Source organism: Protomyctophum bolini (assembly GCF_963924005.1).
Source record: "Protomyctophum bolini genome assembly, chromosome: 15".
NCBI lineage: Eukaryota > Metazoa > Chordata > Actinopteri > Myctophiformes > Myctophidae > Protomyctophum > Protomyctophum bolini.
Window position 1 is genome coordinate 17,281,765 of NC_137876.1, and position 14,396 is coordinate 17,296,160.

Sequence of the window (14,396 nt, forward strand, 5' to 3'; positions counted from 1 at the left end):
AAAAAACAACATAAAGAGACAAACGTGCAGCTGTGCTCCTCTCCGTGTCGCCGCAGAGCAGCGCCACCGGATATACATGGCACGCCAAGCTTATTTATAGTAGTATCCAATACAGTACAGTACGGTCTTCCATTAGTCCAAGGATCTGGTCAACACAAAGCTACGACGGTTACAGAAACAATCGTCGGTCTCAGAACTGAGGAAAAGTTGTACTGTGATTACTGACTTTTCTCTCAAATTCAATATATTTCATAGAATCCATTGCCTTTCAGTAAACAAAATTCTAACTACCTTCAATCTGGCGCCCTATTTTGGGCAGTATAGGCAAAAGAAAAACTAAACTTTGACAACAAGTTCTACTTGTAGAAGTTCTTGAAGAAGTTCACAAGCTTGGCGACGAGATTTGGTGTATGCGACGTGTTGAGCTCATAGCTCTACTATGTTCGCCTATGAAAATGTTCGCCTATGACGTGCCAAAAATAGGGAGACTAGGTTGACATTTGTATTAAAGAAATCGGGACGTATCGGCTGTATAATCGTCGTTACGGATAACGGGTTTGGCCGATACGAATATCTGTGTTACAGAGTTGGCTTGCAGAATACCAAACGACTCGCCCCTTTACCAACTCGCCCCGGGCGTACGGCCTGGCGGAACTGCGCGGCCTGGTATTCCTAAAGTAACCCAAGTAAATTATGCTTAAACTGTTAAACCTAACCTTATTCCTAACCGTAACCTCAGTAAAACTATGCCTTAAACCTAACCCTTTACCTAAACTTAACCCCAGTAAAACTATGCCTAACCCTAAACTTATTTCTAACCTTATACTCTCTGTAAAACAAAATAAAGAACATAAGAACCGTTGGACCGAGCGGTCGGCGGACAAACCGAGGGGCGAGATGGTTTTAGAGGGCGACCGACCGTACCGGTCGATACCGGCTTAATGCAGACACCACCACCACCACCAGCACTCACTTGTTCTGTAGGAGCTCGTTCTCCTGGCGCAGCTGTCCCAGCTCGGAGCGGACGGAGCGCTCGGCGCTGCCCAGCGAGCCCATCTGACTGCGCAGATCCTGCTCCACCTGCCGGCTGGCCTGCAGGTCCGCCTTCAGCTTCTTCACGTCCTGCTCCAGCCTGGAGAGAGACACACACACACACACACACACACACACACGAGGATGTGATGCACCTTTTCATGTCAAAGACCCCCCCCCCAAAATGTACATGCATTTGGCTGCGGTTCCCCATTTGAAAGGGATGTTGGGCCAGGGAGAGACCCCCATGAGAGTTTGATAATGTCAACATTATTACTCCCAAGTCCTTCCAAGCCAAAGTATGAAATGTTTAACCCATTTAGGCCTGAGCTCGATTTAAAAAAATGTCTTCTAAATCCAGACCGTTTTCTGAAAAACCTATGTTTCTGTGTCAGTGGTTCTCAAACTATTTCAGGGCAAGGAGCCCCAAAGAATATACATTCCAAATTTGAGACACTTTTTCACGATTTTTCAAAAATAGCAGACCTACAAGCTCGTAGCGCGGCACTCGGTGCCGCGCTACGAGCTTGTAGGTCTTTTTTTTTTGTAGGCTTGTAGGTCTTCTTTTTTTTTTAATGATTTATTTGGGGAATCTTTATGCTTTATGTTGGTTGTTTTTGTTTTTGTGCAGTTGTTTTGAGTGTTGAATCTGTAATGGGCCACAGCAGAAACAAGTCTTATAGGCTTTCTTTTCTGTGTGCCTTATCCACTCGTCGTTTGGATAACAAATTCATTTAATCAATAAAATATTCATTCAATTAATGAAAACTAACTGGCTGAGCCAACAGGCAGGCACCCGTGTTACGGGTCACCGTTTAATCCCAGTTGCATTTTTTCCAACACCAAATACTCCTCCTTGTTCATTTGAGAAGAAAGAAGACAAGTGTCTGGTTGAAACGTCTTATTAAGGCTTTAAGTCACTTCAAGGAATGGTGACTTTTTGACACGCAAAAAGAGCTCGTTGTTGTTTTAACCCATTAAGACCTGAGGCCGTTTCTATATCAGTGATGCTCAAACTTGTTCATGTCAAGGACCCCTAAAATGGTAGGTATTTGTGGGACCAACCCCCATCTCCACCAGGAGCAAAGGTTTCTGTTAAAAACGTAAAGATATATATATTCAAAGATTAGCACACATTTTCACGATTTCTCAATAGCATATCTACAAGCTCATGGTGCGCCACGAAGTGAAGCGTTATAAGCTTGTGGAGTGGCTACTTTTGAATAGCCAAAGTATAAAATAATGGCTCAAGTGGCTAAGCAATCTAAAGTAATTAGCCTCGTTAGTTGTAGGTTATGAGCACCAGCGTGCAGAAAGCATCACGGTCAGCCAATTAGATTCAGTCCATCGTCAGCTTGATCAAATTGATGCTACACAGCCTGTTAACACCCGGGCCACAACAAAGCATCCCTTCTGTGGCAGCAGCTACTGACACAACTCAGCTGGAAGGGAAGATCAATGTGTGAACAACAGAAAGTGGTCCGGGAAGTAAAGACGAGTTACCGTCTAAAAGGAGTACACACACATTGCTCAGCCAATCATAACATCGTTATGGGGTACACACAAACACACTCAGCTGGACATAGGAGGGGCTAACTAGCGCCTCTCAAAAACAGCTTTAAAACAGTGATCTGTTAACACATTTAGACCTGAGGACTATTCTACAAATTTCTTCTAAATCCTGACAGTTTTCTGAAGAAAAAAAAAAACATGTTTCTATGTCAGTCGCTCTCAAACGTTTTCATGTCAAGGACCCCCAAAAAATATATGTAATTGCCCGCCGAGCCCCATCTGAAAATATGTTGTTCCAGGGATCCCCCTGCAGCAAAGATTTGAGTTAAAAATGTTCACTCTGAAAGAATATATTCAAACATTTCGGCCACATTTTCACGATTTTTTTGAGTGGTGCAACCACTCCCTTACGGAGCGATGTCCGAGTGTGCCAGTACAGTACAGTGACAGTACAGTACAGTACAGTACAGTACAGTACAGTACAGTACAGTACAGTACAGGGTACAGTAGAGGGACCCCCACATGGTAAATATGTAATTTCTCAACCGTTTCGGACGCGGGGCGGCTCGCCGGAATCGGGCCGGCACCCTGGGTGCGTTCCTGTGTGTCTGGACCTCCCCCGCCCCCCACTCGGGGACCCCCACACGGAGTTGCACCAGAAAAAAATAGCAGACCTACAAGTTCATGCGCTATGAGCTTGTAAATCTGCTATTTTTCAACAGCTAAAGTATAACATAGTGCTTAAAACACCAAAAGGGGTTCCCTCCCCAAAATGCGTTAAGTTTTCAAGTGTTTCTGACTGTAGTAACCCTGATACAGTATGTGCAACATACTGAAACGACTGCAAAACATCAAAAAACGGAAAACGATGCATCATTTATGCTTCATTCAATGTGTGAGGGTTTCAACATACAAACTATGCTCAGTTCCATCCACACTATGCCAGTGGTTCTCAAACTTTCTCATGTCAAGGTCCCCCCAAAATGATACTCAAGAGTCACAGATTTTTACGGCTCTAGCAGTGATTTTCAACCATTTTCATTTCAAGGGCCCCCGGTTTGACCTGAATTAGGCTACGGTCCCCAATGTAATGGCATTTCTATCTCCTTGACCAGTTGACCCCAATGTATATTGTAAAATCTAAGTAAATTTACCTCTGAGAGTGTACAAATGGAACCATTATGTACACTCTCCGAGTGACAGACCCATAAGGGTTAATTTGGTTCCATTTGTACAACTCTCTGAGTTACAGACCCATAATGGTCCGTTTGGTTCCATTTGTACAACTCTCTGAGTTACAGACCCATAATGGTCCGTTTGGTTCCATTTGTACAACTCTCTGAGTTACAGACCCATAAGGGTCCGTTTGGTTCCATTGTACAACTCTCTGAGTTACAGACCCATAAGGGTCCGTTTGGTTCCATTTGTACAACTCTCTGAGTTAATACAGACCCATAAGGGTCCGTTTGGTTCCATTTGTACAACTCTCTGAGTTACAGACGGATAAGGGTCCATTTTGTTCCATTTGTACAACTCTCTGAGTTACAGACCCATAAGGGTCCGTTTGGTTCCATTTGTACAACTCTCTGAGTTACAGACCCATAAGGGTCCGTTTGGTTCCATTTGTACAACTCTCTGAGTTAATACAGACCCATAAGGGTCCGTTTGGTTCCATTTGTACAACTCTCTGAGTTACAGACCCATAAGGGTCCGTTTGGTTCCATTTGTACAACTCTCTGAGTTGCAGACCCATGAGGGTCCATTTGGTTCCTAACTATCATTCAGCTGGGAGTGGGGACCCCCTGGAACTCGCTCGAGGACCTCTAGGGGTCCCCCGGACCCCCACTCTGAGAACCACTGCACTATACAGCACAGCACAGCCGCAGGCAGGCAGGCACCAAGCATGAGTCCCAGCATGCCATCAAGAACAAGAATCCTTCCAGACACATAAAATGTGAGTAATAATAACTTGTTGTTAACCAAGTGTTAATAAAACGTATAGAACCCCACAGCCCAATTCAATTATGACACAATTTGGTTTACGGGGCCGTCTGCAAACATGCACTGAATGCATGGTTTACGGGGCCGTCTGCAAACATGCACTGAATGCATGGTTTACGGGGCCGTCTGCAACATGCACTGAATGCATGGTTTACGGGGCCGTCTGCAAACATGCACTGAATGCATGGTTTACGGGGCCGTCTGCAAACATGCACTGAATGCATGGTTTACGGGGCCGTCTGCAAACATGCACTGAATGCATGGTTTACGGGGCCGTCTGCAAACATGCACTGAATGCGTGGTTTACGGGGCAGTCTGCAAACATGCACTGAATGCATGGTTTACGGGGCCGTCTGCAAACATGCACTGAATGCATGGTTTACGGGGCCGTCTGCAACATGCACTGAATGTGTGGTTTACGGGGCCGTCTGCAACATGCACTGAATGCATGGTTTCAGTTTACAGGAATTTCTACTTGGTGGTTGTTCGCCTAACATAGCCGATCTACAAGCTCACAGCGGGTCGCAGCGCGACCCGCTGTGAGCTTGTAGGTCGGCTGTTTTCAGTGCTTGACATGGCACACAAACCACGTAACTATGAGCCAGGCGTTAGGCCGCGTCACGGGTGGCCTCCCTCCACACATATCTCGCAGAACTACATTTCACGCAGACGCCGTGCTCCAGCCAAGTAGGCCAACTGACACTCGAGCATAGCTTGAAGAATATGACCGGCGTGAACTGACAGCCAAGCTTGAAGCTCTGTCTGTCTTGACATGTTCTGTGTGTGAAGTTCTGTGAGCTTTTGGGGGACGAACAAAGGCCTGGAGCGTGGATGCCTGTTGTCAGTGTAACTCATCGGTCTCCGGTGTGTTGGTGTGTGTGTGTGTGCGTGCGTGTGCGTGTGTAGTTCAAAATAAAAATCACAGCCGTGTGAAGTGAGGGGCGCTCTTATCATCATACACAATCTCATTCCGGCCAATCACAATTTCTGTTACTTCACGCAATGTTTGTGTTTGACAATGAATGGGCAGTTTTGAGTGTTTGTGCAATGGCATTCAATGTTTGCGTTTACACAAACCCTCAAAGCTAGCGCCCCTCAAAAAACAGCTTGTGTGTTTATGTGTGCGACTGTGCGTACGGTTGTTTGTTAGCACGCACTGCGTTTCAACGCGTAACTAACTATTGTTGCTAGGAGACTCGGTGAAGCCCTCGTCAGCATCCACTACTGCTAAAATAGACTTACGGTGCAAGCTGAAATCACTAGGTCTGCTACTTATGCTTGACAACTCGTTTTATGGGGGTCCCTACCCTGCCATAGCATATCATCTTCAAATGGGGGTCCACATCCAAATCCATATCAGTCCCAGGGGTCCCTGACATGAACATGTTTGAGAAGAACTGGTTCACAGAACGAACGTGTATGTGTGTGTGTGTGTGTGTGTGTGTGTGTGTGTGTGTGTGTGTGTGTGTGTGTGTGTGTGTGACTGCGTGTGTGCGAGTGCGTGCATAGGCTTGTCACAATAATTACATAATCGCTCAATCACAATTATTTGAGATAATCCCAATTATTTTGCATAATCGTTTTTCCAAAAATATCAGAAAAGGCTGATCTACAAGCTTATAGCATGTCACGTGTAGAACTGGTCAGGGCAAGGGTATAACACGTCACGCGTTATACGCTTGTAGACCGACTATTTACACTATTTAAAACGTTATTTTGCCATATCTGCCCTGTGCAATTTGTGATTATGAATGCAGAAAAACCAAATGGAAATAAGAATTGTATTCATGCGTTCCAATGTCCAATGCCAAAAACGATTGACGATTGATTTAAATCGCTAATAGAAACACATTTCAAACACTAATAGCAGTCATTTGTGGGACAACGAATGGTCAACTTAACCCATTTTGGGGCGGGAACCCCTTTCGAGCAAGCTCTTTTACAAGCTCGTAGCGCGCCACCGAGTGGCGCGCTACGAGCTTGTAATGGTGGCAGACAGCTATGTGTGCGTGTGCGCGCGCATGCGAGCGTGCGTGCGAGCGTGCGTGCGTGTTCAACAGCGCTCTCTCACCGTACGAGCGCCTCAGGCTTGCCCAGCTGGTTGTTGGGGATACAGTTCTCCGTGGGGTCCCTGCCGTGGGCCGACGACGACCCCCCCTTCCCCGACGCCACCTTCTGCTTCTTCTCGTTCTTCCCCGACGACGTCGACGAGGGCTGCTGCTGCGGCGGGGGCGCCACGGCCGCCGAGGACGGCACGCTGCCGTTGGTGGCGCTGTGGCCGCGCGGCGACGAGCTGAGCGCCGGAGCGGCGGCGGAGGAGGCCACCGCGTTGTTGCCGCCGCCGCTAGCGTTCTTGTAGTTTTTGGAGGAGGTGCAGGAGGAGGACGAGGAGGAGGAGGAGCAGGAGGAGTTGTTGTCCTCCTTCAGCAGCAGGTTCTCCATGCTGCCCAGCTGCTCTGAGGTCAGTCTCTGTTTGCTGCTGCTGCTGCTGCTGTTCACATGGTTTTCCATGTACTCCATTTCCTGGAGCTTAGAGTCCCCCTGCACCGACGGCAGGATGCTGTTGGCGTTGTTGTTGTGTTGCTTCTTGGCGTCGCCTCCTCCTCCTCCTCCTCCTCCTCCTTTCCCTTTTTCTCTGTATTCCAGCTCCGGCAGCGAGGCGGATGCCGACGCCTTTTTATTAGCCAGGGCGCCGTTCGTCTGCGAGGCCGGCGGCGGCGGCGCTACGTCCACCTCGGATATCCCTTTAGCTGCTGCTGCTGCTGAAGGAGAAGAGGAAGAGAATGCGTTGCTCAATTGCAATATACTAGCCCTTTACCACGTTGTGAGATACTGCGCCCGGGTGCATTTTCGCATTTTTTAATTCGCTAATATATTCATTATTAATCGTTAATGTGTCAAATAAAAAAGGGGCTTTGTTAAGACCTCCATATTATTATGGTCAATGCCTGTGTGAAAAGTGGGAGTGATTGGTGCAGGCAGTGAGGAGCTACAGCAGTCACAGTGACAGACACACAGACATTGACTGAATTATAGTATTATGATGATGATGATAGTATGATGATGATGACGATGATATACATGCAGGTACAGGAAGTAGGTCAGGGTCACAGTTTGTCCCAAACTGGGTAATTCATGTTACAGCAGATAATAATGAACTATAAAAGCACAGTAAACATACATAAACAAGAACCAGATCTTACATATAAGTGCAACTACAACCAACCACCCACCTCAGCGACATGTCCCCTGAAACCAAACAGCAGCTATAACTCCTCCTGCTTCCGTCATCGATAGCACGACGTATGCTACCTAGTACGTAGCATGGGCGTAGGTATAAATGAGAGAATTTATACCTAGTGTCTTTACTCTTTAGTTGCAGGGGGGCCTCTAAAGGCTCATACGTAGTTTTTGGTGATAGGTTATCACCGCGGTGTAGTTTTTAAAGGGTTGGAAAACTACACCATTACGTCAGTCGCGGTGATGATCAGCTATCACCGCAGGACACAGACCCATCCCTCTGTTTTCACTATCAGACAAGTCTTTTCACTCTTTCACTTTTCACATATCGCCCATATCATATGCACGGTTGGTGCTAGTACACCAAGGGCTGCCCTTTCAATTCAAAGTCGACAATTCAAATCATCTGTCGGTGGACTGAGAGATTCTTTGAGTCTATCAGGCCTGATGGCTCTGAGGAAGAGTACGTTTGGCTTTCTCTGACATCTCATTTAATGCTTCAGTGACGTTGAAACGAGAGCTGTCACCATTCCAAACTCTTGCAATTATTTATAGAATTCAGTGTGTGTGTGTGTGTGTGTGTGTGTGTGTGTGTGTGTGTGTGTGTGTGTGTGTGTGTGTGTGTGTGTGTGTGTGTGTGACTGTGTGTGTGTTGGTCCTTTAACGCTAATGACATTGCTACATGTTTTGGGTTATCACCGTTGGTCCGCATTGATCTGTAGAGTCACTTCTATAGCAGTGTTGATTTCGTCGACTAAAACTAAGACGAAAAAGACTAAATATACTGACAATTTAGTCAAATAAAAACTAGACTAAAATGTTATGAAGGCAGTCAAGGCACTAGTCGACAAGACATCCACTATAAGTCATTTTTGTCAATTAGTTGCATGCTGAAAATAGATGATATACAAGCACGCGACGCGTCGACTAAAACAAGACTAACACTAAGACATTCCAGGTGTCTATGAACAAAACTAAAATCAAAATGTGCTGCCAAAAACAACACTGTTCTATTAGGTGCTTGCTAAGTACGTCTCTTTGCCTTCTGAAGCATGTTGAAATGTGAAACGTCTGCAAAAGAGCATTTCAGTCCAAACTGGTCATGGAAGCTTTCATTTTTTACCATGAATCAAGCCAACACTGTGACAAATATCCGCACGCTATTTGTTTTTGTGAAGTGGAGGAGAGGAGTGGAGAGCGGAGCACGCTGAGCAGGAGAGGAGCAAAGTGTGCAGCGCTTAGTGTACGTCACCGTAGACCTTTATGTGTAAATATAGAACACATCATCATCTAAATCGTCATATTGGACCGCAGAATCCCATCCAACTATACTTGCAGAAGTATAGGATGCAGTTACGAAACAACCCACACACACACCCTCGGAAACTATGGAATAAGTAGTGCGGTCTAGGATGGGTGTATGCTGACGACCGCTAATAGCGTACATACCACATATGCGGGTCACATATTTCCCAGACTGGGTGTGTCACACACACGTCCGTGTGTGTGTGTGTGTGTGTGTGTGTGTGTGTGTGTGTGTGTGTGTGTGTGTGTGTGTACTGTACATCAGGGTTTCTCAAAGTGGGTGCCCTGACGCAGGGGTGTCTCGGAATACTTGGAATAATATTAGGAATTTATCAATGTCACTTCAGTTGAACCACTTAGACCCATTACACCAGTGGTTCCCAAACTTTTTCACGTCAAAGACCCCCAAATTCGACACCAATTATCCCCACTGACCCCCATTTGAAAAGATATGCCAGGGACCCCCATAAGAGAAGACTTTTACGGCTCTAGCAGTGATTTTCCACCATTTAAATTTCAAGCACCCTCAGTTTGACACGCAATGTTTAACTCTGAGAGTGTACAAATGGAACGAAATGGACCATTTTGGTTCCATTTGTACACTCTCAGAGTTACAGACCACACTTTGGGAACCACTGCATTATGCTCACGTGAAACTGACATACTGTGCACCAAGTCTCTTCGCCAAATGTGGCAAATGTTCCCAAGAGCAGGGACGCTGGCGTGTAAGTGTTTAAATGCCAAGTATGAAAGTTATTATTTTCAGTCTGTCCTAATAAATAGTAAACTGTACTGTATCCGAGGGGAGAAAAGATTGACATGTTGACGTACCATTGACACACTGTCTCTTACCTTCCTCTGCCTCTCTCTCCTGCCGCTGCAGCATCTGTTGCTCTGGAGGCAGCGCCTGCTGCAGGAGCTGCATGTAGAACTCATTCTCCTTCTGCACCTCCTTCTGTTTGCGGAGGCGCATCTTGTAGCTGACATAACTCTTGAAGCCGAAGCCCAGCGTCACCACTGGATAGCCGATGCTGGGGGGGGGGGGGGCACATAAATATGCATTACGCGTTTACACAAAAGCTTATGTTCAATAAAATACACATTACTGAAGAATGCTGACATGAATCTAACGATTACTCATTACACTCAATTTCAGGTTAGATTAATCATTAGGCTGAGGGTTTTCAACCTCCGATGCAGTTCATGACAAGTGTCAGACATTCCCATGTGTATTTAAATGGACTATGTTACCCGAAATGTAAGGAATGTACTATGTAACTACCAAGGTGCAGGAAGCTACCGGTCAGCATTAACCCATTAAGACCTGAGGCAGAGTCTACAAATGCCTTCTAAATCGGTACTTTTTCCAAGATTATTTTCAAAGTGTTCAAAAACAGTTATGTACAAGCTCACAGCGCGGAACAAAGTGACACGCTCTGGTATTTTCCAAAAGCCAAAGCTAAAGCTAAAGAGAGAGAGAGAGAGAGAGAGAAAGATTAAGGTGACATTCACACCAGAAAGCTTTGCTGCGATTAAAACGAATCCTGCTGCGCATTTTCAGAAAGTGCACTTCGTTTGGCAGGTGTGAAGGCTCATTCGAATCCTAATGCGTATCAAAGAACCGCATTCTACTCGGAGCAAAAACGGGGGTTTCGCTTCGCTTCCAATCGCACTCGATTACGATTCGGTGCAGGTGGGAATGCAATCCGCAGTAAATAAAGGAAATGAAGCAAACAATGTGGCGGGAAAGAAAGAGATTCATAAAGGTCTCTTCCCCATGAACAGACAGTTGCTACTTCACTTAAGTTTCAATTGATAATTCAAGTAATAGTTTGCTATATGCTGCACAGAGTTGTACCACAGCCACGTTCAAGTTCACACTATTGGCATGACGTGGTAGATTAATGCGTGCCAACTCAAGGCCTGCAGTGGGGAACTTGGTAATGAAGTTATAAGCTACTATCACCTTGGGGAAATTTGACCTCTGCACATTTGTCCCATTTTTAAACGCCACATGACGCCAGTATCTTGGTCAAGGGCAGTGACCGGGGCAGAGTATGTAGCAGTGTTGTTTTCGTCGACTAAAACTAAGACGAAAAATGTTCGTCGACTACCTATTTTCACTGACAAAAACAAATGGAAACTAAATGAAAACTAAGCTACGATGACTAAAACTAAGACTAAATATACTGACAATTTCGTCGACAAATAAAAACTAGACTAAAATGTTAGGAAGGGACTAGTGGACAAGAGATCCAGTATAAGTCATTTTACACTTGGTTGCATGCTGAAAATAGCTGATCTATTTTCAGCAAGTGTAAAAACACTCATTAAGACGGCATCAAGACCCGCCAAAATACATTTTAGTCGACTAAATCAACTGTAGATTTAATCGACTAAAATCTTATGACATTTAGTCGACTAAAACTAGACTAACACTAAGACATTCCAAGTGACTAAAATGTGACTAAAACTAAATGAAGTTTCAGTCCAAAGACAATGACTAAACTAACAAAGAAATGTGCTGCCAAAAACAACACTGTACAGTACATAGATAGAACATGCATGTCTTTGGGGCAGCACAGTACCGTACATGCCCAGGGCCACCACCGGGGAGTCTATAGGGGTTCAAGTCCGGTGGTCGAGGGTTCAGCTACAGCACTGTAGCTGGGTCCCAAACACTGGGTCGGGACCCATTTGTGGGTTTTTTGTTGGGGAATGTTTTTACAATGTTTTAACAAAAATAAAGGGTATTAAAGGGTATTAAAAACAAAATTTATATTTTTCAGTAATTTCACGAAGAAAGAAAATAAAATAAATTTGAAAACAAATTTTGAGGAAGTAGTGAAAACTACTTTGCGCCACGCTGTGAGCTTGTAGATCATGCTATTCTCACTAGTTTGGGTCTCGGGCGAATGTCATAATTTGTCTTTTGGGTGTCGAGCTAAAAAAACTTGGGGAACCACTGCTACTACTGTAGACGAACACAACACAACCGCCCCGTGCTCCGGGGAGGAGGGAAGCCGGGGTCGGGATGGTGTCATTTGTAATCCTATGGGCTCAGGGTGGTGGTGGCATCCGTCATGCAGGGAGTGGGCGGTGGGTGGCGCTGCGTCCTCCCGGTGGATGCTCCTCATTGGCAGGCATTTGGGATAGGGTTTAGCAATGGGTTGGACTTATGAGCGGTCGGAAAACAATGACACGTTACCCAGCAGGGACAATGCACAGAACTGTGTGTGTGGCAGAATTCATTGGTATACACACACTATTGGCCTGAAGATACGTTTTTTTTTCTCCAATGAAGATATCCAAAAAAAAAAACGAGAGTTGATCATAATCGGGGACTTCACTAGACTATTTGACATTCAATGTTCTTTTTCCACAAATTAGTCTTATAATCAGAGTCGTCATATACGGTATTCGTACGTTTAAAATTGGGGAGAAAAGGGGGTTAAAATAAATCTGTAAATAGAAACTGACTTTGAAGAATTGTTCCTTGTTTCACAATTTGTATGGTGGATTTAGAACAGCTTAAGATCGCACCAAATGTTGCAACCGTTGTTGCGTGCATCCGTGGGCAGAACTACAGTAACTACAGTAACTTCATGTTGATCATCCTGAACAGCTTTTCAGATCACTTCTTCAGTGGCCTGTATTGTATACGAGAGAGAGAGAGAGAGAGAGAGAGAGAGAGAGAGAGAGAGGCGTGAGCTCACCAGTGTGCAGCGAAAGGGCGACACAAGTCCACATGGAAGTTCTTCAGGTCTTTGAATCTGATGGCTGCCTCTATGTACACAAACAGTATCCATAGCGACACCGTGGGTAGACACACCCCTCGCTCTGTGGACACAGCAGGGAGGCACACAGCAGTTAGGAGACAACACACAGACACACACCACAAAGACAACACACAGACACACACCACAAAGACAACACACAGACACACACCACAAAGACAACAGCTCTTAAGTTTTTACCCTGCCCATATGCATGTGTGTGTGTATGTGTGTGTGTGTGGCAGGGAATTGCAATCGGACCCTGCGTCTGATTGCCTGTATGTTATGCAGGGGGTTGACGCTAAGGTCTCAGAGGCACATGCCCGTCGGGCAGGGCAAGTACAGGTCATGTTCTACTTGCCCAAAGGTCATGCCCACTTGCCCCGAAAAGTAAATTGTCCATTATAAAATGTGAGCGCTTGTAGAAAATATTGATGTTAAATCCAATCAATGACTGCAGAGTGGCGACAGGCGACAGTCACTTTGAGAAAAAAACAAACAGAATGAGTGCAACTGCTAGCTGTAAAAAGGCTGCATATTGTTCTTCATGAATCGAATAGCCAATAATATTTAATGAATACAGAATGTCAGGCAACCTGAAAGCAAGCTCCACTTGCCCAAACATTTTATAACTTTCAAGCAACCGTTGGGGTGTGAAAAAAATTACTTGAGAACAGAACAGATGGTCAGAAACTCAGAATGTAATGAAACGTGGTGGGAATGATTGATCAGCAGGCTGCCCTGAACAAATACTACATTTTAGGTCAAAGAGGTTGACGGTCAAGGTCACAATCAAGATCGGTGTAAATGACAATCACTGACACGGACAGACATAGAACAAGATGTTGGTTCGGCAGGGTTCGCAATCCAAAATGACAATTTCGTGTTTTTTTGTCACATGCCTATAATTTTATAACCGGCTATGCAGAGAGAGAACTTCCGGGAGGGAAGCACTGCTGGCCATTCAATTATTGGCGTAGACATGCGACAAAAACTAAAGAATATCCATGAATACAAGTCTCCATGAGGTGAGTAATCGATAGAACAAAAGTCATTTTGGGAACTATCCCTTAAATGTCAGTTATGACAGACAAGCAGGAGTAAAACAATTAACAATAATCAATTATTGGTCGATCGGACCACAACCACAATGTGATAGTTAAAACAACACCATAATATAAAGAATACAAAACAATATAGATCTATTTATTACGGGCCCACATCCAAAGCATACGCTACATTTTATGCTGTTATAACAAGCACGATGTACTTGCAAAGAAAAGTTGACTGACAGACTTCATTCGGTATCTCTCTCGCAAAACACAAGCAAAATGTGAATTCCAGTTGTGCATCCTGTACAATATCTAAATGAGAGTCAGAAGTTGAACACAGACCCTGACCCTGTCCAACTGTCCGTTGTCGAAAATAATCTCTCACACATTCACCAGCAGGCTGTGTGGAGTAATGAGAGATATTAATACCTCTCATGACATGCCACGGATGTGAAGGCTTCCTAGGCGTCAGGGAGAG

At 45.1% G+C, this 14,396-nt stretch overlaps 1 protein-coding gene across 3 annotated transcripts in view; it reads right to left on the reverse strand.

Annotated features, from left to right (window-relative positions):
- maco1b (macoilin 1b) overlaps positions 1–14,396 on the reverse strand; it is a 36,776-nt gene that overhangs the window by 14,813 nt on the left and 7,567 nt on the right. Inside the window, exons 4-7 of one of the 3 annotated variants that reach the window (XM_080783666.1) lie at positions 12,807–12,930; positions 9,943–10,121; positions 6,617–7,301; positions 974–1,132 (exon numbers count right to left, since the gene is read on the reverse strand). In XM_080783666.1, coding sequence (XP_080639792.1) covers positions 974–1,132; positions 6,617–7,301; positions 9,943–10,121; positions 12,807–12,930 — 1,147 coding nt within the window. Of the gene's footprint in view, positions 1–973; positions 1,133–6,616; positions 7,308–9,942; positions 10,122–12,806; positions 12,931–14,396 lie in introns of all 3 variants that reach the window. The other 2 variants (XM_080783665.1, XM_080783664.1) reach the window with 2 other exon arrangements.